Source organism: Galleria mellonella, unplaced genomic scaffold, assembly GCF_026898425.1.
Source record: "Galleria mellonella isolate WM207_F2 unplaced genomic scaffold, CSIRO_AGI_GalMel_v1 utg182, whole genome shotgun sequence".
NCBI classification, from domain to species: domain Eukaryota; kingdom Metazoa; phylum Arthropoda; class Insecta; order Lepidoptera; family Pyralidae; genus Galleria; species Galleria mellonella.
The window spans coordinates 1838992-1865731 of NW_026442023.1; the positions used below are offsets into that span (position 1 = coordinate 1838992).

Consider the following 26740-nt stretch of genomic DNA (forward strand, 5'->3'; position numbering starts at 1 on the left):
TTCACTTCACCCCTGATTAACGAATATCCTTAATGCAATCTGTACACTCCCCTCTCCCGTCCCCTACTCCTGTTCCTATCTCGCGGTGACAGCGCCCGGCACGAGCTCGTCGCCCGCGACACCCTCTAGCTCCGGTAAGCTGAAGTCGCGGTCGCGTAGCAAGTCGCCCTTCAGGAGTTTCCGTTGGCGCACTGCGAAGAAGCTGATCGCTGGTTCACCCCACAGCGACGACGACGAAGGTAACCATGGTGGTAGACAGCGGTGCTATTGAATAATTTTGCTTTTGTTTTTAGAATGTCTAAGTCATTAAAATTCACATTAAATTTCTGGATATCATACGTGTGATGTAATTTCTTTATATGAAATGAAAACTGTAAATGAGAAGACAACGCCCTATTTGAATAAATCAGTTTGATTTCTTAATGATTATATTAAGATGTGCAATATTTGACTGATATATACTACCATTTAAAATATTAATTTATTTAACGTATTTTTTAATATAATAATTTAAATATGTTTACTGTATTGCCAAATCCTGAATCTTATTTTTAAATATTTCAAATTTGGAACATGGCTTACTTTTTTTTTAAAGAGGTAGATTTTAACTCATTAAAAAAAAATGTTAAAGAGTCTTGCGCTGTTGTCTACCATCGAGAAATGCTTTAAATGTGCTGTTGTGTTTGTTAGCGCATGTAATTATGTTTTTTTTTTATTTTGCGTGTTACTTGCAATAAAGTATACTTTCAGCGTGGCTTTCATTCATATTGTATGGCTGGCTGCATTCGGACGTGGTCCAAGCAGGTCGCATACCGTATCAAACCTATCACTTGTGATCAATAGACATAGTTAAATAGGTTTATGTATATTTTAGTTTATCTTTCATTTTTTTACTGTATGCTCTGTTATCATTATAGAGAGCTGGTAGTCATAGATGTACCATTCAGAAATCCGATAATACTATTTATACAATTGAAATTTTTTTCTTAAAGAATGTAGTTAAAATTTGATAATGATTTTTACATGTGATCATTAACCAACCAACAACGCATTACACCAATTGCTTGATCCTCAATAACACACTTGTGAGGAGTCAGGTAACGAATATTTAGGGAACCCAATACACGACACATGATAGAATGAGATCACGTGACAGCGCAATTAGTGTTAAATGATTTTCAAAATTCAACTATATTCCTCAGACTATATTGTTAATTTTCATAAATACTATTACTGGGTTTCAAATTGATATGCTCTCTAACGACTAACTCTGTATAATGATGGCAGTAAATTGAGAACGTGACGCAACAGTAGGTATTGTTGATAACAAGTGGGCTGTTGTGTACAGAGGGCGCTAGCCCCGCCAGCGAGGACGAGGGCGTGGAGGGAACGTTGGTGCGCAAACACGAGTGGGAGTCCGCCGCCAAACGCGCTTCTAACAGGTTCGTAATAGCAGACGCTTATTTCTGATTGGCTAATAAAGATATTTGACGTGTTTATGACAGATCTATGACTCTTGCAAAATATGAAATGGTATGTTCTTAAAAACGCAAGTCTTGTAAATTACTGGGCAAAATAATTTAATTACTTAATTGTTTTACAAGCTTGTTAAATATATTATAATTAAAATTAATGATGTCCTATTAAAAACTATAAGGTTATTTAAGGTACTTGAAAACATTCACCAGAGGGAGGGAGGTTTTGTACAAAAGTCGATTGCTTGGGTACCTCTGTCCCATTCGTGTTTCAACCGTGAAGCAGTTATGTTTGCATGGCTATGTTTCGGTTTGAAGGGTGGGATATGGCGTGAATTTACTGGGTACAGAGGAATAACACCTGAGTCCTAAGGAATGGCAACGCATGGGGGGATATCATGGGCGAAACAGTATACTCTGTTATGTCCATGGTACCGCTCATGTCTATGGGCGACGGTTACCACTTTCCATCAAGTGGGCCGTCAGCTTGTTTGCCATTTTAAGTTGTATAAAAAAAAAACTCAAATAATTTATTAAAAACCTAATTTATAACTGATTAAATATTTATTATTATTTATTTGTTTAGTTTTTATTTGTTTCGGGGTATATTGGATAGTACGCCTCTTAAGTTTCTCAACAAAATAAATCTAAAAACGTCAAAATAATTTCTACATAATTAGTTTACCTGTGTAAAACGTGGTTTGGCTTTTTGCGTTCAGATCATGGGACAAGGTGTACGTAGTGGCGAAGGACGGGCGCATGTCGTTCTACAAGGACCAGAAGGCGTACAAGGCGGCGCCGGACCAGCCGTGGCGCGGCGAAGTGCCGCTCGACCTCAACGGGGCCGTCGTCGAAGTCGCCGCCAACTACACCAAGAAAAAGCACGTGTTCCGGCTCCGGTCAGTTTTGATTGTAGCCGTATTTAAAGGGAGAGAGGGAGGCGTGCCCGCTACAGAATTGTATAGTGCCCCTCCTCCCCTAGGGTTGCGAACGCATTTATTTTATCAAAATCGGTTCAGTAGTTGAGAAATTAAAACAACTGGTTGTGCTACAGTTGAAATTGGTTTCTTTTTGTGGAATACAGTTTAAATACTCTTAAACCTAATTTTTTTTATAAACTTACGTAATTTTATAAACTTACTGTTTGTTGTATCCAATATTTTTTTTTGATGGGTGAAAATGGTATGGTAACCATGCCTGCGCTAACGGGATACGCTGGCGGAGCACCAGTGAAGGATGATAGATGAGAATGAAAACAGGCCAGTTAGGCCATCATGATGAATTCGTCAGGAATTAACCATAATAGTTTCCAGGGGAACCGCGATGAGGTCGACCTGGTTGGGTATATTGCTAGCAATGGGATTCTCAGTCTTCATTACTAACAATCTCTTTCCCCTCCATATCCAATAATTGATTGGAATGTTGTGTATACAATGTGTAGATTCTCCATCTCTACTGCTTAATTTAAATTTTAATATGAGGTACAAAGCACGTAATCCTACTCATAAATTGTTTACATTGCAAGTCTACAAAAATAATACTTCTTATTACAATCCTGTGGTTAGGATGTGTCGTCATTATAACGACGTACTGCTCGACAAATCCATCGACATATTCGGTACAAAATATTTGATATTTAGGAAGGACTTGTTTTCTATTTTGTAGAATACGATTGAAAATATGTTTTTTTTTATATATAGTTTTATCTTTTATATATTTATATAACATTTTAAGTATCTCTTTTTATATTATGTGTTTGCTTTCAATGAATTACTCAAGCTGTGCACGTAATGTAATTGGATTATAACCCGGCCGAATCACAAATGTGATTATGACTTAACTTTTTTAAGGTTGTGATCTGTTTTATGTGGCAATAAAGTAAATAAATAAATAAATCTGTGTCGGTGTCGGTGTCGGCGGCGCAGGCTGGGCAGCGGCGCGGAGTGGCTGCTGCAGGCGGGCGACGAGGCGGACATGGCGCGCTGGCTGGAGGCGCTGCGCGCGCGCGCCGCCGCGCCCGCCGCGCGCTCGCACACGCTGCCCGCGCCCGCCAACGCAGAGCCCAAGCGCCGCTCCTTCTTCACGCTCAAGAAGAAGTCAGTCCGCACGCTAACATTCCTATTCGCCCCGTAGGCGCCTGCACCGCGCTCCACGCATCACGCATCACGCATCACGCATCACGCATGACGCATGCCTCGCACGTGCGTGCACGTGTGTATTACACAGTCGCGTGCAGATACTGTGCAACGTAACCTGTAGCGTAACGCCGCTTGCAACAAACACACTGCCAGTACAAATTAATTTGACAGTTTCTCGATTAATGTTGATTGTTAGTTCTTATAAATGAACTATAAATTTTATGTATAATATATATATATAATGGTCAATTGAACGCATATTTCACAAACTGTAGCACTTGTAGAATGAAATTGTCAAGCTTTTTCTATTTCTAATATTTTATCTTTATTAATTATGCATGTTATAACCATCATAACAGTCGTCTACTCCTTATGTGTATATTTAAAACATCAATAAAAATGTTCTACGTTCCATTTGATCTCAATTTTAGTTCATTATTAAATTATTTACTAACTGTTAATGTTCTATGCTGTAAATGTTACCTATTATTGAAATGTGCGTATATTTATGTTAAAATAAAATACAATCAATAGAATGCTACGATTGCATGCGAACACATAAAGTTATATCAAATATGTTGCATGTTATGTTGCATGATATCTGTACACAACTTTTCATTGTATCTCCTAAACATTTTTGACGTTTGCCCATCATATTTATCAATAATAATCAGTCAAAATTTACAATTACAAACGAAGAAACTAATAACATTGTCACCAATGTTTGTAAATGACGAACGAGAAGGCGGTATAATGAGGTACTTTAAATGACTAGCCTGCTCTATATTTGGGAAATTTAAAATTAAACAATTTGTTTATTTTATTGTTAGATGTTCGTGTCGGTTGTTTTTTTTTTTGCCATTGGGAAGTGTTGCTATTTAATAAAATAGTTAATAATATTTAATAATATGTTAAGTATACTTGTAATTATTACAAACATTTGTATTTTCTAAGTAGTTATTTTAATTATTGATGGACGTCACTATTAAGCACTTTTAAATAGACATTTTAAAGTCTACATAATTGGAATAGGGTTTAATTTTGAATATTTCTTTGAATAAATGATATAATATGTTGTTACGTATAAATGTATTTTGGATATTAATTTAAAACACTGTAGGAAGATATTAAATCCGTTATTTGTACCATTCAGTTATCTAAGCATCTCGGGAAGTAAATTGAGCAGACGATATTTTGTTTAAAATATAAAAAAAAATTTGCTTCACTATTATATATTACACTATTATTAAAATTATTTCTTTGCATGTAGTTCCTATTTTTTTATTAACTAATAAGCATCGACTAAATGATTTATAAATTGATTTACTTAATTTTCAGCATGCAATAATGGAATGAAATATTTTTTTTTTAATTTTATTTGGAGACTTTATCTGTTCATATAAAAGTATTTTTGAATTCTTATATGAATTTGTAACAGTAAAGCATGATAATATAACATACGCATGCGTGTACAAAATGTGCATGACACTAAACAGTCTTACAAATTTCTAGTGATGCCTCTCTGAACTAGATAACCGCCAGCTGTATGCTAATTTACTTTGCATGTTTTATTAACCCCGAATATAGTTCGTGAATATAATGTCTAACCATAATAATAATGTGTCCAACAGTTAAATACCGACGAAGTGCTGGAGTGCCGTTCCGTCATGTTTCCTCACCAGGCGTCAGCGACACGACAAGCAGCATCAGCGCTACGTACCAGCATGCAGTCAGCAGTCCGCACTCGTGACTACAAACTACAAGAGCGCACCGACGACGCCGCATATTTCTCACGATGCTTGCTTCCGTAAGCTTTGCTACTGAAGAAATTATGTCGACGCGGCAATAACGATTAAGGAACCATAAATGTTATTATTTTGTTGCGTACAAATACGTTATTTAAGACTGTATGGTAATGAGTGTATGAAACGTTCGCATCCCTGTATTTATTGTCGGCACACGCAAATAGACACCACTGACTCGACCGCGTATGCGAGATCCCACCCCCCCGAATGTGTAATTATTGTTATATTAAACGATTATTATAAAATGAGAATACATATTTAAAAATTCTAAATGCGACGCTATTTATGAATAGATGATTTTAGTGTTTAAATTCAGATTGAAATATATAAATATATATATATTTTAATGATTTATATATTATATATATAAAAATGGAGCTAGTGTAATGTAAATTCAGTTGAACTAGAAATGTATGTCGTTCAATTCGCTAATGAAATAATTCAAACTTTAAATTTTTATTAGATAATAATTGACCAAGCAAATATCAGTCTATAGACGGAGTTAATAAACTGCATTTGATATGTAACTTAGCTAGGACCGAGCGTAACCGTATGTGCATCCAATCGGTGACAACCCTATCCAGTGATGATACCTTTGTATTGACCGCGCCGCTCCACAGCGGCGGAGCGTGACGCGATATGTTCACACGATTGTAACGTAAGCTACGTAACTCTAATAGAATTAATTTTCCATTATAAAGTGTCTTCTTTCCAATATTTCGACGTTGCTGTTTATAATATGCCGCATTTAAATTCAGTAATTCCTTCTTAGACTTCGTAACTATAATGGACAGGTAGCGATAGATTGTAGACGGTGCATTTATCGCACCCCGGGCAGCAACGGCGGAGTACTATACCTATATGATAGTAATACGAGATGTAAGTATGCTTGTTCGCCTCGTAAGCGCTTCTACAAAGTAACGTGTCTTTATTATGACGTATTAATTTAGTTATTACGTTTACTGCCAATATTTTAACAAAACGTTAATTTATACGATTCATGTTTAAAGTTCACCTTAATTATAATTAGGATGACACATTTTTAGTTCTGTTTGTGACTCGTCTTATGATTATTGTATTGTATTGTATTGTATAGTTGTGTTGCGCGGTGCGTCCGCGGCGCGGTGACGCGCCACTGTGCTGTGTATCGATCAGCTCGCCATCGCCTTACTGCCACCCTGTTTCACACTATTGCATGTAAACCTATATTTAAATATTTTATTTTAAAATTTTACTTTTTTGAGGAAAATATAATAAAGATGTTTTCAAATAAACTTGGATTTTTTTTCTCTCTAATCATTATTTCCACCCAGGGCCGTAGCTAGACCCAAGTTTAAAGTACTTTTTGGTGGGGCAGAAATCATAATTAAGTAACTTCAAAAAGCGAATCTGTTTAATTTTCTTCGGGCCTTTCATTTTATGGTAGGGCATTGGATCTTAAGGTCGGGCATTGCCAGTGTAATCAATGATTCCCACCCCACCCCCCAGCTGCGGCCATATTTCTGCCATTCGTCTTTTCATCTTAAACCAAAGTATTTGAAAATGAAGGGATGACGGACAGAAATTGGTAAGCGATGGAGTTCATGTAATGTTTTAACGTAGAAAAATAACACAGAATAATTGTCTAGTTATATCTGATCATTTCTCACTTCTTTCCATCTTATATGAACTATATTTTTAACATAGTTTAAAAAGGATGTTCTCTTTGTTTCTCATAACTCCGTCAGTTGTAAACCGATTTGGGAAATTCATTTTTTTTTATCTGAAATTATATACTTATAGGTTGACCCCATAGATTTTTTTTATCAATATCGGTTCAGGAGTTCTTAAATCTGAATAGCTGGCTTTGTCACAATTAAAGTAAATTCTTTTGTGGAACACAATCTTAATTATAAGGTCTTCAGAACCTCGATTATAGATTTTTGATCTGTCGTATTTACCTAATTAGATTGGCTATATAAAAAGTAATGCCAAGATTCTTTGCTAAATAAATTAGGCAAAGTACGAGTATATAAAAGAAGAGAACAGACAATACCTAGATACATTTTGTATTGGGTGTAGATACAAGATACATTTCCTATTGCCGCATAACTGAGCCATCAAATGTAAGATAAATATTGATAACATCTATAAAGCCGATATCTTCGTTTCGAGATAAGATCCCTTCCCATAAAGAGACCTAGTTATAAGTTTGGATCCAAGCATCATCCATTATAAATGTTCAATATGTTACGAACAATAGTGTTTGTTTTGTTACCACACGTGTTGTGCGCGACACGGACCTGTAATGGGGACAGTTGTACCAGAATCATCGGAGGTGAAATATCTGAACAGAACTCGAGGCCTTTTCAGGTAAAACTTGAATCATATGAACTAATAGTCGATCATCTAAGAAATTCTGAGTAAAGAATAAATAATTATTACGTTTTAGAGTTTATATTTATAATTATTGTATTTATTTGGAACTAAAATATAATTAGGTATAATATTTTTTTTCCTTGCGAAACATCTGTCCCATTCGTGTTTCAACCGTAAAGTAGTTGTGTTTGCATGACAATGTTTCGATTTGAAGGGCGGGATATGGCGTGAATTTACTGGGTACAGAGGAATAACACCTGAGTCCTCAGGAATGGCAACGCATGGGGGGTATCATGAGTAAAACAGTATACTCTATTATGTCCATGGTACTGCTCATGTCTATAGGCGACGGTTACCACTTTCCATCAGGTGGGCCCTCAGCTTGTTTGCCATTCTAAGTTGTATAAAAAAAAATCAGTGGTTATTAAAATAATTGTATTTAAATAACCAATTAGATTATCTGAATTAGGGCGAGGGATGGGCAGCAGCGTCCCTTTTAAAACATCTCTAAAGCCTAACTGCGGTTGTCAATCCGCTTGCCAAGCGTGGCAACTTTTGGCAAAACCCGCTAAGGGAGAGGCTTGTGATCAGCAGTGAACATTTAAAGGTTAATATGATGAACCAATTTAGGTTAAATAGGAGTGAGTTTTTGAAGTTCCTATAGCTGTCTAAATCAAATTTGATAGTTAATTTAAAACAAGATCTGTGGTCTACTCTTAAATCTAATATTGATATTATTCCATTTTCCAATGAAAATTTTGTAATTTTTTTTTTATGTATAGCATGATACTACAATTAGAATTGAGATTGATTTACAATAGTTATTTATACTAATATGTATCTATCAGAATACGGAATCATTACGTCGCTGGTATTGCAATTCGAGAGTATAAAACTTCAATTACAATATCGATCTATTGGAATTTATTTTAAAGGTAAATCTATGGTCAGTTCTGTACTCAAGCTCTGTATGAAACGTTGAACATATACTTTGCTAATTTGATTATAGTTTACTAAATAAGGTTTCGAAAACCTGTTTAAAGAAAATGTGATCATACATAATAGGGAATAGATTAGATACATCAAGACTTGCCTGCTAATCTAATATTTTTGTCAAATAAGATTTTATTTATAAAAAAAATAATAACTTTAGTTGTAAAAAAAAATTGGAACCAATATACGAGCATTGATTGCAAACCAATTGTTATAATAAGCCTAGAATTGGCTAAGAAATAACAGGACATAAAAAAAGCAGGCACAGAAAAGTTATTCTTTAAATACCAGAACAATTGATTGAGTCGGGAGCCAAAAGTTAATTGACAAATCTATTTTCATTTAATAGGATATACATTAATATTTCAAAAGGACTGATCACCAGGTAGCTCTGTATTCGCGAGTGGGCACAACTGGAGAACTGGGTTTCTGTGGGGGCTCTTTAATACATCAAGAATGGATAATAACGGCCGCGCATTGCTGTTTCCACAATGAAGTGCTTGTCGATCATGTGCAGGTAATATGTTTTATTAAAATGGTTATAAAATTATTTCTGTCGTATAGGAACTTTCAGAAAGATAGTTTCTCTTCTTAAAAATGTGAAAACAAATCGCCAATTTCTATGGTGTTGCAAATGTCCATTACTTGAGTTAATCATCTATTTATCAGATGAGCTTCATGATTTAAACAAAAAATACATCATTTCAATAAAAAAAACAGAGTTTTTAGGTAGGTATAGGCACGATCAATATGATGTTAATATACATGAAACCTTGTCCGTATTAGACCGTTATGTTTATTTATGCGGACGGAGGGTAGTTCTCATTGCTAGCAATATATCCTGTCAGATCATTCTCTGCTGAGGCCTCGCCGTTGTATATCGTTAGCATAGGCGGGAGCAACGTTCAATCTTTATCCATTAAAAAAAAACCATACAATTTGGTACATGGATCTGTAATTTCACAAAAACAAATAGAAAAAGATATTAAGGCCCAATAAGCATATGGTTTATAATAAATTAAAGCCACTTTTAAGTTATAACGGTATGAAAACTTCGTGGAGACTTCAAAAGTTCTCGATTTATCTGTATTTTTCGTGTGTATATTACAAAATAGCTTCGTAATTTCTAAATCGATTTTGATTATTGTTTTTGCAATTAATGCTGTTTATCCATTATTGATCTTGTAATTCTATTACGACTGTAGAGTTTGCTTTTTCAATAAAGTGAGGTAGGGGCCGCCCTAGACAGACATGCCGATCAAGTCGGTGTCATTTAGTAAAAAAGGGTCAAATTAAAAGTACCTGCAACCGGCGAGCATGTATGAAAAGATTTACCAAGTACGTTTAAAATTATTTATTACAGGCAATTCTTGGAGCACATTCCTTATACGATCGCTATGAGAATGGACGCAGAATTGTCAATGTTGTTGATATTGTGGTGCATCCAGACTGGGACGCTGACACTTTCACCAATGATGTGGCGCTCTTGAAACTCGCCAATGTCATACAACTAACAGGTTGGCGTTTTCTTTTATCTAATTGATTGTGGAATTTTCTAATCTCTTTTTAGGTAGATTACATATATATTTCTCACACCTGCCTCCTATTAATGTAGGCAGAAACAATAGAGTGCCAAACGCTTCGATTCAAACAGACCCTTTTCGCTTCCTCCACATTCATCAATATTTTTAAATGTAATGAAAAAAAAAAAATCGTGTAGATAATAACTTGCATTGTGAATTTTCATTGCTTGGTTTTTTCATGCAAATTTTTATTCAAGTACATATTTTTACGTGACTAAGAGCGTGCAAAGAGACACCTATTATTAAATAGGCGATGTTGAAATAAATAAATGCGCTGCAATAATTGCTTACCGAACAGTATTGCGAGTCCAAAATGTTACCTGTAAACTCATTGCATCGGTCGTCATTGAGACAGGAACTGCTCTCCATGTGAGCTTCTTGATTAACTTGTATGTTAACCGGTGTAAACTTCAGTGGCGGATTAAGTCAGTCAAAGGCCCGAAGCAAAGTTGAATCCTTATTCAGCTGTTTATCAACTTCTTAAAACTTGGGGCCTCCCCAAATTTAAGATGTTGTTGTAATTTTATAAGTTTTTTATTCAGTTCCCGTTTGTATGTATAAGTATTTATGTTTATTTAGTTAAAATCTTTCAAGTGAGAGTTAAATTAAACTTAAATAAACCGCAGCACCAGAGGCCTGGCGCGGTCTTTCTCGGTTTACTTCGCTACTGTTAAGCTTGCGTTTCTCGTGATCTTGTGGTACATAACAACATAATAAAATTACCTGTTATATAGATAATAGGTACCTTACCTAGATATAAATTCGTGGGAAAATACGTGTTTGTTTACACAATCGATAATGTTGGTTTACTAAGTAGGTAAAACCACAGATAATATAATACTGTACTAGAATAAAACTAATCGGGATTATCGAGCCATTTTTAGACTTAGGACGTCTAGATGTAGTCAGCCTACATTAAAGTTTGATAGATATTGTTTTAATCCGTGTTATTCTAATCCATAATGGGTTATTACCTAGATTAGGGTATTAACCAAAAAGGAATAAAGTATCTAAGGCACTGATAGCGATTTCTTTAAAATTAAATTGTTGTCTCATAAATATGTCTAGTGCGTAATTTCCTCCTAACAATATTATTATTGCCATGTAGTCCCGGCATAGAATGGGTCACCATTCCATTTCCCATGAATATCGTAAGAGGCGACTAAGGAAACTTAATGGACGAGGGATGGGCAGCAGTGTCTCTCTTAGAATATCACCAAAGCCTAACTGTGGTTGTAATGTCGCTTGCCGAGCGTGGCAACTACTGGCAAACCCCCTTGAGGGAGGCCTATTTTTAGCAGCGGGCTCTAAACGCTCTAGACGCTCTAGATTTATGATGTAAAATGCCATATGGAATGGCAACTTTGTCTACGTTGTTGATATACGAGTACTCGTACGCTGGCGGGGTCTCAGTGAGACATGATATGTGAAGATGAAGTCAAGTACATTGTCTCATCGTGATGAATTTACCAGGAATTCACAACAATGGTTTCTAGGAACCGCATTGGATTGATAGCGCATACTGTTAGTAAGAAGGTTATTATTTCCTGTTACTAACAATTATCTGTTATTAGGACATGAAAGAATAAGGAATGGATTATGTTCAGTATATGAATGACATAGGATAATTTATTTAAAATTACGATGATGTATTTTCAGATACCATAGGCATAGTGCGTTTACCGTATCTAAGTACGGCGTCGCACAATTTTGCCGGCTCGGGAGCCACCGTTTCTGGTTGGGGCATAGTTGCTGAAGGTATACGCATTTAGACATTAACAGAAACGATTCCCATAAAATTGTACAAAATATGTAATATGTAGTAACAAAATGATGTAGACAGTTCGTGTGTGTGTTACACACATACATATATGACATTAAAAAAAATACAATACATCACTGTGATGAGGATACACAAAGGTGTATTGTGTTATTTTAATATCATTAAATAAATAATAGTTATAATTGAAGTTTACTAATAAGAAAAATAATATAAGAATCTAAGAAAATTTGATAAGAATTTATTAAAACGTCTACTATGCAAGCTCCAAAGCTTGTTTCTTTTTTTTTAAGTTATTTGCCACTCCATTTACAACACAGTAAATTAATTTGCAGTGATACATAAATTTGTATTATTACACTCCTATTTAAATTGAATATTTGCCAGTATCTCTATGAGAATTTCTATGAGAAATTCCCAAAGAGGGATGACGTCAAGCAGGCACCTGGTCGTAAAACTATAAGCCAAATCTTTTTGTAATATGAATAAAAAATATATTAGCAAATATAATACCGACCCCAAATAATAATTGGGATTAGGAAGATGATGATATTTCTATGAGAAATGTTTTACTCTCTTTGTCTTAGGAGAATGGTGAAGAAGTGATAATATTGTGAATATTCTTACTCTTTCACTAAATTAAAATTTGATTTTATATTTTTGTAATTATAGATAGATAGATAGATGCTCTTTATTGTTTCCTCCAAAAGATTACAATAGTAAACTTATTATAAATATAAATAATTACAAGAAATAATCACATTGTGTCATAATAACATAATTTTTTTACACAGGTGTGACATTCGTTTCACCGACTCTTCGAGAAAAACTGATGACGGTGATAACGGATACTCTGTGCAATTCGTCTTACAGCAACCTGCTGCCGGCTACCACTGTGTGTGGTATTACGTCGGATTCGGGTACTTGCAAGGTATAGCTCTTTATTTACATATTTATATGCTTTTTTACATTCATTTATAGAATAGTACATTTATTAGGTTATAGCAAAAATGTATACAAGCGGAATTATCTCTAAAAAAGATTTGTTCCAGTCAACCTTGAGGACTCGAATGGAGAAAGTGTCTATATAGTTTGTATATAAAGCGTAACATATATGGTGCAAAAATAATATGAGAAATAATAAGTTCTTTTTTAGGATTCCATACCAAAATGGTATAAAAGAACCGTAATGGCGCGATTTTGTCCGTCCCTTCGTCCGTCTGTTACAACGCTATATTACAACAACTTCTAATGTTATCTATTTGAAATTTACAATAATTTTACATTTTTAACGGCTGATAAGATGATGACGATGGCATAGCGTTAGTATTTTATATTACAGAGATTTAGTAGCATTATCGAATGTCAGAAAAACTAAGATTTTTTTATACAACTTAGAATGGCAAACAAGCTGACGGCCCACCTGATGGAAAGTAGTAACCGTCGCCTATAGACATGAGCGGTACCATGGACATAACAGAGTATACTGTTTCGCCCATGATACCTCCCATGCGTTGCCATTCCTGAGGACACAGATGTTATTCCTCTGTACCCTGTAAATTCACGCCATATCCCACCCTTCAAACCGAAACACAGCCATGCAAACACAACTGCTTCACGGTAGAAACACGAATGGGACAGAGGTACCCAAGCAATCGACTTTTGTACAAAGTCTCCCTCCGGTACACGAATGGGACACAGGAGGAGGACAGAGAATAATAAATTGATAGTAATATAGGTAAAAAAACTAATAAAAAAAATTAACGAATATGATAATTGCCGTTAGTTTGCTTATTTTTAACAATTATTAGAACTAGTAATAGGTACATAGATGAATATGATTATTAATACAGAATTTGTCTATATTATTTTTAGTTTTGAATTAATAGTATTTTTTACATTTTTATGAAAATTTATAGGGCGATAACGGTGGTCCAATGACGATTCCTTACAGCATGCACCAGGATGAGGAACCAGAAACGATATTGGTGAGTGTGAACAATGGATTGTGCTTATTTGTGTACTTTTTGCTTTTGTAATATGAATTAAAAAAGACGGAGGTTTAATTCGACGGGATGCCCTCATCAATTAGTATGAGTCAATAATGCGAAAGGTTTTATTTTCAAAATGACGAAGCAACCTAATTTATTTAAAATATAAATAATTATTTTTTACAAACTACTTAATATTTTTTAATATAGTATTCTTTATAAACTTAAGTAAGAATTACGAGTATATAAAGTAAAATTATAATTATTGTAAAATATTGAAATAGATAAAATTGGTTTATTATATAAGGCATTGTACAACAGAAAGTATTACTATTAGGCAGTTAAATTTTTTTTTATACAACTTAGAATGGCAAACAAGCTGACGGCCCACCTGACGGAAAGTGTTAACCGTCGCCTATAGACATGAGCAGTACTATGGACATAACATAGTATACTGTTTTGCCCATGATACCCCCCCCCCCCATGCGTTGCCATTCCTGAAGACTCAGGTGTTATTGCTCTGTACCCTGTAAATTCACGCCATATTCCACCCTTCAAACCGAAACACAGCCATGCAAACACAACTGCTTCACGGTAGAAACACGAATGGGACAGAGGTATCCAAGCAATCGACTTTTGTACAAAATCTCCTTCTGGTAAAAATAATAAAAGATATAATACATAGATCTGACAAACAAAAAAAAAATATTAGAAACTTTACAATTAGCTTTTTGAGTAATGGTTTTATTCGCTTGAAGACTATTTTAATGTAAAATTTTAAGAACAAGTTCCAAATGATATATTTACACGCCACACGGTTGAATGTAGAGAGTCTTTTCTTTAACATTAAATACTTTTAATGTAATAAATAACCTATATTCAAGCAAATAAAGTTATCATTTGTTTAAAAAAAATTCGATCCTTTATAATAATAAAGTTTTTCTTTATGAAAAGTAAATTTACGAAAAATTAACAATTACTTATTAATTCCCATAAGTCATATCTCTTCAAATATCCCGAGTACCAAGGTGTTCATACAATACACAGTACTTTATCTGAGTCTTTATCACTTGAGTCAGAGATATACACAAACAAAGGAGTAAACTCATTAGCCATCATAGCAGTCGGTTAAAAGGACGTTAATTAAGACCCAAGATTAAGACGTAACTGATAATGATATCTGGTACATCGTATCATCATGATTGTATCGTGTAGTAATAATTATATTTATTAATTATGATAATATATATTTATTGTTTTTATATTTACTTTTAAGAAGAATAAGTAACGTGACATTTGGATAACGGAAATCCGTTTAGTGTTTTTTTTTTTATGTAAAATAACAACGTAAGGTTTTTTTATACATTTTAAAATTTGAATATGGAAGTCGTTTGTAGTATTTTATACTGAAATAATGAAACGCTGAATGCTTCAAATAGAAATATGAATTATGACATAGTAGTGAAATGCTTGGTTTTCAAAACTCTATATTGTTTCCCACGAAGAAAGACACAATTACATAAAATAATGCATTGATGTGCGATGTTTTGTTTTAATATTAATTAAGATAGATAATTATGTCTGTTCATATGATTATATCTAAAAACGGATATAATAAAGATAAAAGTCGTTATAGGTTCAATGTTAATTTATTTGTATATAGGTATTATTTCTGCTATAATATCTACGCTTCTGTTTAAATTTAAATATATTGATATTAAATACGGGTGGATTTAGATTCTTAACAAGAAAGAGCATATAAGAGCTTCTATTTAAATGACCGAAAATGGAATGGCAGCCTCGCATGGGCTATAGGTATACATCGATGGGATACTAGTGGATAAGGATATAATTAGGTGAGTTGGTCCGTCTTGACGAATTCATCAGGATTTATCCACGATGGTTTCCATGCTAATCGCGTGAAAATCGATCTGACGTGGTATATTGCTAGCAATAGCAACGTGGACTCCATTACTAATAACACCCCCCAAACAAGAACTAGAATTTAGATGTTGCTAGCCAGGTCTAGACTAACTTCGTAAGAATATTGTACAGTATTGTTCCGAAGTGCATTTGAAGTAGAGGGAAAACAAGTATAAGGTATATATTTTTATTAGTTTCGATTTCAATACAGATACTTTAGGTTTATATGTGACGACCTTTAATTTATTATTATTTTATTAATCATATTATCCTTCATCTATATTCGAAGCACAAATAATTGTGAGCATAGATAAAGGATAGTATCTGTGGCATTCTCCTTCTATGATTTAAAGTTTGATTATGACATATTTTTTATGTTTATTTTGTAGCTGAAAAGGCAAAGGGCCTTCACCTGTGCAGCCTATGACGACGATAACATATTGTTATGATTTGTCGACAGATCGGAGTTGCATCGTTTGTGAGTAACACCGGGTGCAATACGTACCAGCCGTCGGTATTCACCAGAGTGCAGTATTACCTGCATTGGATTAGCAACGTAACGGGCATACAACTTGATTGAAATATTTTATTACTAGATTTACCTGCGATTTCATCCATGGCCTGGATGTATTGATTAAGCGGGATAAACAGTAGCCTATCGACGGTTAACTACCAGTACATTCTATCTGACATTTATAAAATAGTTGTATAGTTTTTTTATAACACGCCTAGATATCTTCTTTTCTATCTTATATAGAAAAATGATTTTTACATTAATATATTGAGAATTTATATTAATACTGACTACATTATATTTTGATTTTATTGTATTTGTAAAAAAATTAGGATGTTTTCGTGTTAAATGTTGACTGTAGGAGATATAACATATATGGAGAAGCAGAGTATCAAAAACGGGTCAACTTTTTGTCAAATTAGCTAACTGTTTTTTTTAATCAGTATTCTATATACTTACGCACATAATGTATCTTGACGTATCTACATTTGATTATTTAATAAATAAAATGAGTTTTTATGCATTAAAAATATGCAAAAATTATAAAACAAAAAAATATTGAAATTATAAAGGAAACACTAATAACTATTTATCTTTTTGTATGAAAAAGTTGACCCGTTTATCTCGAAGTATTTATATGGAGATACTCTATCTAAGTAATCTAAGGTCAAACTTGTAGACGGTTGGTTGAGCTGTTAAGGAGTTAAGAGGTAACAAATAACTAAAAATAGACTATTAATTACATTTATAATTTTAATAAAGATTAAGAAACTGATTTATTTTATATAATATTATTTAATATCATAAATATATTTAAGTAATACTGATATAAATATATTATTATTTGATTTTATAATTTATATTATTCTTTTTTTATTGTTTATATGATCGTTTGTTCTATAATCAGATAACTTTTATACCTGTACATGTTTGTATCAAATATAGATTGTACGTAGTGACGTTAAGATTGATTTTAGAATTCCGTAAGCAAACAGAGAAAATAAAATCTTTATGGTTAGTTGTTTTGAATCTTTATAATGTCATACCAGAATAACAGAGGGAGACTTTGTACAAAAGTGGTTTGCTTGGGCACCTCTGTCCCGTCCGTGTTTCTGCCGTAAAACAGCTGTTTGCATGGTTGTGTTTCAGTTTGGAAGGATATAGAAGAATAACACCTGAGTTCACAGGAATGGGAACACATGGGAGGTATCATGGGCTCTTACTTATGTTACTCTTACATGGCTTATGGATTAATAGTTGTGTTTGCACGGCTGTGCTTCGGTTTGAAGGGTGGGATATGGTGTGAATTTACTGGGTACAGAGGTACTAGGTAACACCTGAGTCCTCAGGAATGACAACGCATTGGGGTTATCATGGGCGAAACAGTATACTCTGTTATGTTCATGGTACTGCTCATGTCTATAGGCGACGGCTACCACTTTTCATCAGGTGGGCCGTCATCTTGTTTGCCATTCTAAGTTGCAAAAAAAAGTCATTGTTTGTCTATAAGTCATAAGTGGAATGATGATTGCAAAAATTAACAAATAATAAATAAAACGTTAGGATATAAAACACGACAATTTTAATGTTGATAAATTAACGGATATACATATTTTGTAAATTACACATATTTGTATCATAGATTAACACAGTAATATAAATTAAAAAAAAAAAATATTTGTGTCAATATTAATATTAAACGAGTATATAAAACAAAAACAAAAAAAAAAACAAAAAAGAAAACAACCGAAACAAAGAATAAAATATAAAAAACATTCATAGTTTCAAATGAAGCCCAAAAAAGGTAACATATACATAGATAAGAGCAAATGTGTAATCGTGTGCGTGTGTGTGTCGCATATTCTGTGAAATTAGGATCGCGCTCAGCATTCAGTGTTTGAAATTCCAGACAAATTATCTTTTTGAAGACTAGGCAGCATGGTCTCCGACCTTAGCCTGTTCCAAACGGAACAAACGTACTAAAAAAAAAAAATCAGTGTTTGAAGCGGTACAATACAGCGCCGTTTTTAGCGCAAACCATGGCATCTCAAGGAAAGCGTTTTATTCCCAATTGATAAGTAGTGTATTGATATTTTGCGCAACTACGAGTACACTATAATTTTAACAAATATTGATTTCTTTTTGTACACTAACCAATTCTACTTTTTTTTTTATAATTCTGTTTCAATAATGACAATGATAAAATCCAGTTTTGTGGAATATAACATGTTTAAAGATATCGCAAGTGACGTATCGCAAGTTCTAACATCTAATCTATTTATCTTGAGACCGGAAATGTTTTGAAATTAGGTATTATTAAAATATGCTTGAGTAATTTTTTTGTTATTTCGACTCAGGATATTTAGTTTGTTGTATTCCGATCTTTCAAAATCGTACTGCCCTTAATTTATGTATCTGATATAAAACGTTCAACATTATCCCCTCTATTTAATAATTTTTATTTAAATTGTTTATACTTAGATTATATAGATAGCGCATCCAGTCTCAAAAGCGGGTCAACTTTTTGTCAAATTAGCTGACTCATTTTTTTATCAGTGTTCTGTTACGCAAATAATGTATCTTGACATATTTATGTTAAATTATTAAATAAATGAGTTTTTATGCATTAAAAAAATGCAAAAATTATAAAATAAAATAAAAGTTATAAAAGAAACACACATAACTATTTATCACGCAAAATTGTATGAAAATGTTGACCCCTGCAATGCATTTAAGGCCGTCACCCCATTTATTGGGAGGTCGTCTTACACTGCATTTACCCGATCATATTTATTTAATAGTTATTCATTCATCAGATATTTATTCAACATTTATTTGTTATTCATTCATCACCTATTCATCGTTCAATAATTAACCATCATTCATTCATCATTTACACATACATTGGAATACTTCTATTTTAATGTACACATGTATCATCATCATCTTCCTACTCTTATCCCAATTATTATTTGGGGTCGGCGTAATATGATTTTATCCATATTACTAAAGGAGTTGGCTTAGTTTTATGACCGGCCGCCTGCCTTACGTTAACCCTCATTGGGTACGTACGTACGGGTAAGTACACAAGTATATATGATACAAAATATTTTTAGAAAATAATATATTGATATGATTCAAATTTAATGTATTAAAAGTATAAATGTACTATGCTATAATAAATGTCTTCAGATGTTTATTTCATTTGTTGGATTTACTTCTCTTATATAAACGATTCGTAAATTAAAAACACACACGCACACATATACGCACACTATTCTACACATGCGACAATGTAAATTAACTTATGACCGAAGAAAGATACAAATTAAAATTAGATAAAGTATTTATAAATAATCATTTGTTATGGGATTATTGTAATCAATTTAAACGGGTTGTTCATATTTTATCAGTTAATTAATGAAATCGTGTTAACGTAACGTCCTTTATCAAAATGACAACTAGTTTGATAATATTTGATATATATAAAAATCAAATCTAGTAATTTTGAATTTATCAACTACATTTATCAAAGAATAGTACGTTAGAGATAGTGCGTTTTTATAATAAGCATAGTCAGACCGGATGTCAGTTTTAAAATGTAAAGTCTTCAATTAAGGTTATTTTTTTTTTAATTTTTATATGAGGCGAATATGGGAGTATATTTTCAAATCATAAATTATATATATATATATATATATATATATATATATATTCTTTATTGCACTAAAACATACAGTAACAACAATAAGTTAATAACAATGTTAGCAAAGGCGAGCTTATATCTAAAAGAGATTTCTTCCAGTCAACCTAACGCAGTGGCATAGGAAGTAGTGAGTGGGCAGTAGTAGTGCAAGACAGGAATTTAAATAAATATTTACATAAATTATAAATCATTATATATATATATATATATATATATATATATATATATATATATATATATATATATATATATACATATACTTAAGTAAACTATAACTTATTGCGGTAAGTTGGTTTGTATAAAAAAATTCCTAAAACATATTTTTTTTATGGAAGATAATGATGCCAGTGGCGAATTCACTAGTAACTAACCACGACAATTTCCATGGGGGATTGCTGAAGGTCTGCATAACAAAGCAATGGAATTAAAATCCCCACTACTAATAATCTCTTCCCTTTTTACAGTCAAGTTGAATGCCTCCTGGATAGATTTTCACAATAGTTTTTGCAAAGGTAATGTTTACTCTCGTGTTAATCCTTGTTAATTTTGTGACAATTAAAGTACTGTTTTTCGTTCTCCAAAAAATTTCTTGTGCATAAATTCAGATAAAATACGTAATTCTGCGTTCTAAATACAGATATTAATTTAGAGGTGTGTTAATAAAAGCAATAGAAGCCAAAACAATAATTTTTAGAAGTAGTATTTCTGTCTGTTTGTATATTTGTCCTGGCATCGCGAAAAACTACTGCTCAAATTGGATGCGGTTTTTATAGTTGTATTCCTGAAAGTAGACCTAAAGAAAAAAAAAACTTCCGGAAGTTAGAATTTGAAATTTAATGATTCATTTTAATAAGCCGACTAGAAATGAACACATTGGTTTTCCTAATTTCGAAATCCATGCGTGCAAAGTAGCGGGCGAAAAACTAGTTTGGAAATAAATACGCATATTATACAGTCATTACCACTTTCCACCAGGTAGACCTTTTTGTGTATATTATATTTTACCAGAGGGAGACTTTGTACAAAAGTCGATTGCTTGGGTACCTCTGTCCCATTCGTGTTTCTACCGTGAAGCAGTTGTGTTTGCATGGCTGTGTTTCGGTTTGAAGGGTGGGATATGGCGTGAATTTACAGGGTACAGAGGAATAACACCTGAGTCCTCAGGAATGGCAACACATGGGGGGTATCATGGGCGAACAGTATACTCTGTTACGTCCATGGTACTGCTCATGTCTATAGGCGACGGTTACCACTTTCCATTAAGTGGGCCGTCGGTTTGTTTGCCATTCTAAGTTGTATAAAAAAAAGAATAATAAAAAAAGAGTTATGATTAAGTGGGACGCTGTTGCCCATCATTCAATCATTAAATACCTTTAATTGTCTATTAACGACGTTCACGGAAAGGAAGGGGTGTCCCATTGTATGCCGGGATCACACGGCAAAAAATAATATTATATAGTCAATAAAATTCTATTTATTTTTACTTCCGGTGTAATTAGTACAACCTTATTTATAATGTAATTATAAAATATATTTTTTATATTATATCAACCCCACAGTTCTGAGAGAGTACAGGGACAGTCAATTTTAAGTACAACCGAAAAGAGCATATAGTTCTTTAAACAATTGGTCACATTAAGTGTTTTTTTTTTCACGCTGTACACGAAAGATAGGATCAAAGAAACATATCACAGGGAAGGCCATTACACAGCCTTATAGCTTTACTCACGTAGAAGTCCACAAACCTATTTGTATGTACACACGGGTAGTTTACTGTAGTCCTACATAGTGAAACGCCCGGATCTGCCCTCTTTTTTTTAAATGGACCCATGGACAGTAGTGAGATGTTAATCTATTAAAGTTCCACTTCTGGGCTATATATACATATGTTATGATGATAAATGACAGTGATGAATAGAGTCATATAAAACTCCATCACCACAATATATATTTACATATATAAATAGTTTCAGATACAAATTTCATTTCGTATATATGATTACCGTACTGATTTAGATAATTACAACCTATAGAGATAAAATTGATAATGAAGGCATATAAAAGCCATACTGGACAATCAGAATAGAAAATAGTAAGCAAGCAGCAATTATAAGACATGCGTATCTTGGTGTTGCTAGGAGTGGTGGCGGTGGTAACCAGTAACCCACTAATAGGAGTGAGGAGTCCGTTGTCTTACCATGAGGAAATTGGCTTTCCCCTAGCAAAGAGAATTAAAGAAGCTGAAGACAGAATCTTCGCTGGAAGGGATTATGATGCCGTGGAGGAACAGGATGCGAGGATCGTTGGCGGAGTTGTGGCACCCAGTAATGCGCATCCGTATTTGGTGAATACATATGTATTTAAATTTATAAAAGTTAAATTAATAATAATTAATTGAAGAATTTGTTATTTCAACACTATCTCGATTTGACTTAAAATGAGTGATTAAAAATTAATGAATGAAATGAAGATATCGTGTAAACATACACATTAAAATGAGTCGAAATAAGAACCAAATTTTCCTATGGAATAAAAATGAAATATATTAAAAGTTGCTCTTTATACTGTGATATTAAACTAAGAAATTGTAATGTCAACTTTCGTAATAAATGATCTTTAAAATGGCAGGTTTATATGAGGTTTCATGTAGGGCTTTCCTCTCTATTGATATATCGTATTTTATTACCTTGATCGCTTTTTGCGACATCCCGGGAATGAACAGAAGCGGTAATATAATTATTTCTCATTACAGGTGAAATTAATATACTTATTTTATTAAATAAATACTATGGGATATGAATAGATGCACTCATGTGTCGTTTGTCGAAATTCGACCGAAGATACTAGTGACACTTAATTAAAGGGTTGAATTTTTTAATTTGAATAAAATTTGGTTGACAGATAGACCATATCTTTTAACACATAAGAGTCTTTTTAGTATGAAAACATTTTTTAAATTTTTTAACACCAAATGTGCGAGCATGTGATTGAACAAGTATTCAAAATTATTTCTTCATTTTGAGATTTCAAATAATGTAATTCACAAGGATGAATTACGGCTTTTATATTTCTTGATTATGGTTTAAATAATAAGTTATACTATCTATAGAGGACCTTTTTATTCCCTGTTTGTCTACCTAACGATATTAAAATCAAATAATTAAGATTTATAATGCACTTATCTCATAATAGAATAAAATTAGATATAATTGTTTACTTAGGAGATTGACCATATGGTTCCAAATTTAGTGAAAATTATAATTAATTATATTACTTATATAATGTTTGGGTACGTTAATAAGATTAGGATGTTCAGCTTAATCATCATCTTATCATCAGCTTAATTTATTATAATTGTGACGCAAGTGTAATCAATGTAATAGCCTATTAGGCGTGTCCTCTGTATTGATAAGTCCCCGATGATCCGATTGACGTGTAGATTATTATATTATTTTGATCTTTCCAAATCTAAGGATCTTTTCAAATGCCACAGTTCAACAGTGAGAAATTCAGAAGAGAACAAAGTTACATTCAGATCCTGTCTACGACTTTTTGATTTTGCGAGGAACAAAACAGATCCAAAATTTGTTTCTTATGAAATTGAACAAAATTATGCGGGATTCGAGATTGTAGAGTTATTGAGGCTAAGTTTAATACTTAACTTGACATTTGAATACATTCCGAATCCATGCCATTTTGGATTTTACCACTTACCATCCAGTTACATTAGGTGGGGCGTCAGATTTTTTGCTTTTCTAAATTGATTAACAAATCCTTGTATTGTCTGACTGGGATAAAAAAACAGCTTGTGATGTTTTCCACACTAAACATTACGTGTTTGCCTTCTTCTTTTTACTATTTAATAATATAATATTACCTTTTTAGATTTATATATTTTTTTTATATATTTGCAGGCTGGTCTTATAATCAACTTCGTGGGTATCTCAGGCCAGTCGGCTTGCGGTTCGAGCCTCATCTCGGCCACTCGTCTGGTGACCGCTGCCCACTGCTGGTCGTATGCACATCTACAAGGGCAGCAGTTGACTGTGGTGCTGGGTTCCCACTACTTGTTCTACGGCGGCACTCGGTTATTGACCTCTACAGTGGTCGTGCACCCGCAGTGGAACCAAAATAATCTGCACAATGATGTCGCTGTCATCTATCTTCAACAAAGCGTCGCTTTCTCAGGTGTGATATATCATCATTGTAATCATGTCTTATTGTCATGTTTGTATTATATCATATATTTTTGTAAACAATATGTAGTAAAATATATTACTATATTTGTTTAAACAGCGAGTATTCAGCCGATCGCACTACCAGCAAACCATTTGAACGATCAATTCATTGGAGAATGGTCTACGGCTGCAGGATATGGCTTCACAAGTGATCGTAAGTAAACATCTGTAAAGAACAGCTATTATTCACTTATACTCTGACATTCTGTATTTATAATTTAGAGGAAATTAGAAGAATTGTTCAAATTGATACCTGTTGCTGATTTTCACCATCGTACAACCCGCCATAAACTAAAATTTCATCCTAACCATCTGGACGAGTGTCGCTCTTCCACCATGCGTTTTTCAAGACACTTTCTCCTACGCACAACCACTCTTTGGAATCAACTTTCAGCAGCAGTATTTCCGAACCGATTCGACAACATAACGTTCAAGAAAAGAACATATTCCTTTTTAAAAGGTCGGCAGCACACTTGCAATGCCTTAGGTATTGTCGGTGACCATGGGCGACGGTAGTCACTTACCATCAGGTGCATGCGGCTGCTCGTTTGCCCCCTGAGTTGTAAAAAAAAAAGAATTCACTATTGATGAATTGACGAAGACGACATATAAAAAAATGACGAATCTAAACGGCGAATATTTGCTACAACAATAATTTTTTTTATTGTTATGTGATAAGAAAATTTAATTTTTTTTTAAGCAAAAAATCAATGTCTGTATTTCAGAGCAAACTGGCATTAATTTCGAAACCGTAGTGAGTCAGGTGAATCTGCAAGTAATCTCTGTGGCACAATGTCAAGCGATCTTCGGCGGATACGTGATACACAGCACCATCTGCACCAGTGGTACTGGCGGGGTGGGCATCTGCAGTGGCGACTCTGGTGGCCCCCTTGTCATTAATAAAAATGGACAGAATATATTGGTAAGAATATTATTTTTACAAGAGAAAGTATCACCAGAGAGAGACTTACAAAGTCAAAAGCCGATTGCTTGGGTACCTCTGTCCCATTCGTGTTTCAACCGTGAAGCAGTTGTGTTTACATGGCTGTGTTTCGGTTTGAAGGGTAGGATATGGTGTGAATTTACTGGGTACAGAGGAATAACACCTGAGTCCTCAGGAATGGCAACGCATGGGGGGTATCATGGGCGAAACAGTATACTCTGTTATGTCTATGGTACTGCTCATGTCTATAGGCGACGGTTACCACTTTCCATCAGGTGTGTCACGATACTAAAGAAATCTTAATACATCCTTTTTGTAGAACATCATACAGTAGTTTCTATAGAAAACCTCAGCAAAGAACTCATTTCGTAGTCGAAGCGTTTCGGGGAAGTAACTTTTTTGAAACGGCACTGTACGTGACCAGTTAGGTTCTAGCGTGTGAGGATTAATTCCTTGTCGATGGCGAGCGGTGCGATGATAAAAGTGGCTGGGATGCCTATTAAATTTTATCTACACATTTACGTTTTTTATTCACAGGTCGGTATCAGTTCATTCGTAGCTGGCAACGGATGTGAGCTAGGTTTTCCATCCGCCTTCGCTCGCGTCACCAGTTTCTACAGTTTCATATTGAACAACATGTAACAAAGGAATAAATGTTTAATGTGTATGTAAAATTAATGACTTTATTATTAAAATCTCTTAAGATAAGGATATGAGGTACATAGTGTAAAAAATGTATATTAGTAGATAAGTAATTTATAATTATATATAATCTGTGATTGCTATATAACGCGTATCTTATTTAAAAAGTATGATCCGAAAAAAAAACAAAATATATGAAATTTCTGTGCGTTTATGGGTGGTATAATTTTTCTCCCTTTAGTTTTTAACATTGGCTTGTTTTGTCCGACTTTAATATGTATCGAGTTTTGTTATTATACATTGTGTTTTATTAGGTTATAATGATATTGCTGATTACAAAAAAAAAAGAAGAAAAACTAAGGGAAAATAACTTTCATTTCCTTTAGTCTTTCTTTTGTTGAAAAATAATTAATTATTTAATGTATTAGCTATTAGGCCGCAAAAAAATCTATGAAAAAAATAGAATAAAAGTAAGTCACTGGTTCGTTATATTACAGTGTAAGTCTAAAATCAGGAAATTGAAATTGTAGTATGGCCAATAGCTAAAATGGATAAAACACCTGAAAGCACGGTAGTTGTCTTCATGAAGCATTATAAAACTAAAAGGCAAGATCGAAAAAAAATGTTGACAAACAATAGACAGTACAGTTA

At 33.6% G+C, this 26740-nt stretch overlaps 2 protein-coding genes across 16 annotated transcripts in view; both read left to right on the top strand.

The window, feature by feature from the left end:
- LOC113512992 (spectrin beta chain) overlaps positions 1–6692 on the top strand; it is a 79549-nt gene extending 72857 nt beyond the window's left edge. For 9 of the 15 annotated variants that reach the window (XR_008252702.1, XR_008252697.1, XR_008252703.1 and 6 more), the window contains 5 exons: positions 93–239; positions 1349–1442; positions 2195–2374; positions 3401–3676; positions 5245–6692. Coding sequence is in view for 2 of the 15 variants with exons in the window: in XM_052893651.1 (XP_052749611.1) it covers positions 93–239; positions 1349–1442; positions 2195–2374; positions 3401–3571; positions 5245–5248 (596 nt within the window). In the remaining 13 variants the exon portion in view is untranslated. The remainder of the gene's footprint in view (positions 1–92; positions 240–1348; positions 1443–2194; positions 2375–3400; positions 3677–5244) is intronic. The other 6 variants (XR_008252705.1, XR_008252704.1, XR_008252706.1 and 3 more) reach the window with 3 other exon arrangements.
- A 900-nt stretch (positions 6693–7592) lies between these two features.
- Positions 7593–26301, top strand: LOC113512932 (transmembrane protease serine 9-like). Its single transcript, XM_052893615.1, has 12 exons — positions 7593–7770; positions 9155–9286; positions 10133–10286; positions 12012–12110; positions 12927–13063; positions 14052–14120; positions 16507–16615; positions 22381–22610; positions 24181–24454; positions 24563–24658; positions 25230–25426; positions 25985–26301. The coding sequence occupies exons 1-12, from the start codon at positions 7636–7638 to the stop codon at positions 26087–26089; spliced, it is 1737 nt and encodes a 578-aa protein (XP_052749575.1). The 5' UTR covers positions 7593–7635; the 3' UTR covers positions 26090–26301.
- Positions 26302–26740: the final 439 nt, after the last annotated feature.

What these genes read in the sequence shown, in the direction of transcription:
- LOC113512932 (XM_052893615.1), top strand. Translation starts at nt 7,636, where the DNA reads ATGTTCAATATGTTACGAACAATAGTGTTTGTTTTGTTACCACACGTG. An exon ending in AGGAACCAGAAACGATATTG is followed by an intron (nt 14,121 to 16,506) that starts GTGAGTGTGAAC and finishes ATTTGTCGACAG; the next exon opens with ATCGGAGTTGCATCGTTTGT. An exon ending in ATATGGCTTCACAAGTGATC is followed by an intron (nt 24,659 to 25,229) that starts GTAAGTAAACAT and finishes TCTGTATTTCAG; the next exon opens with AGCAAACTGGCATTAATTTC.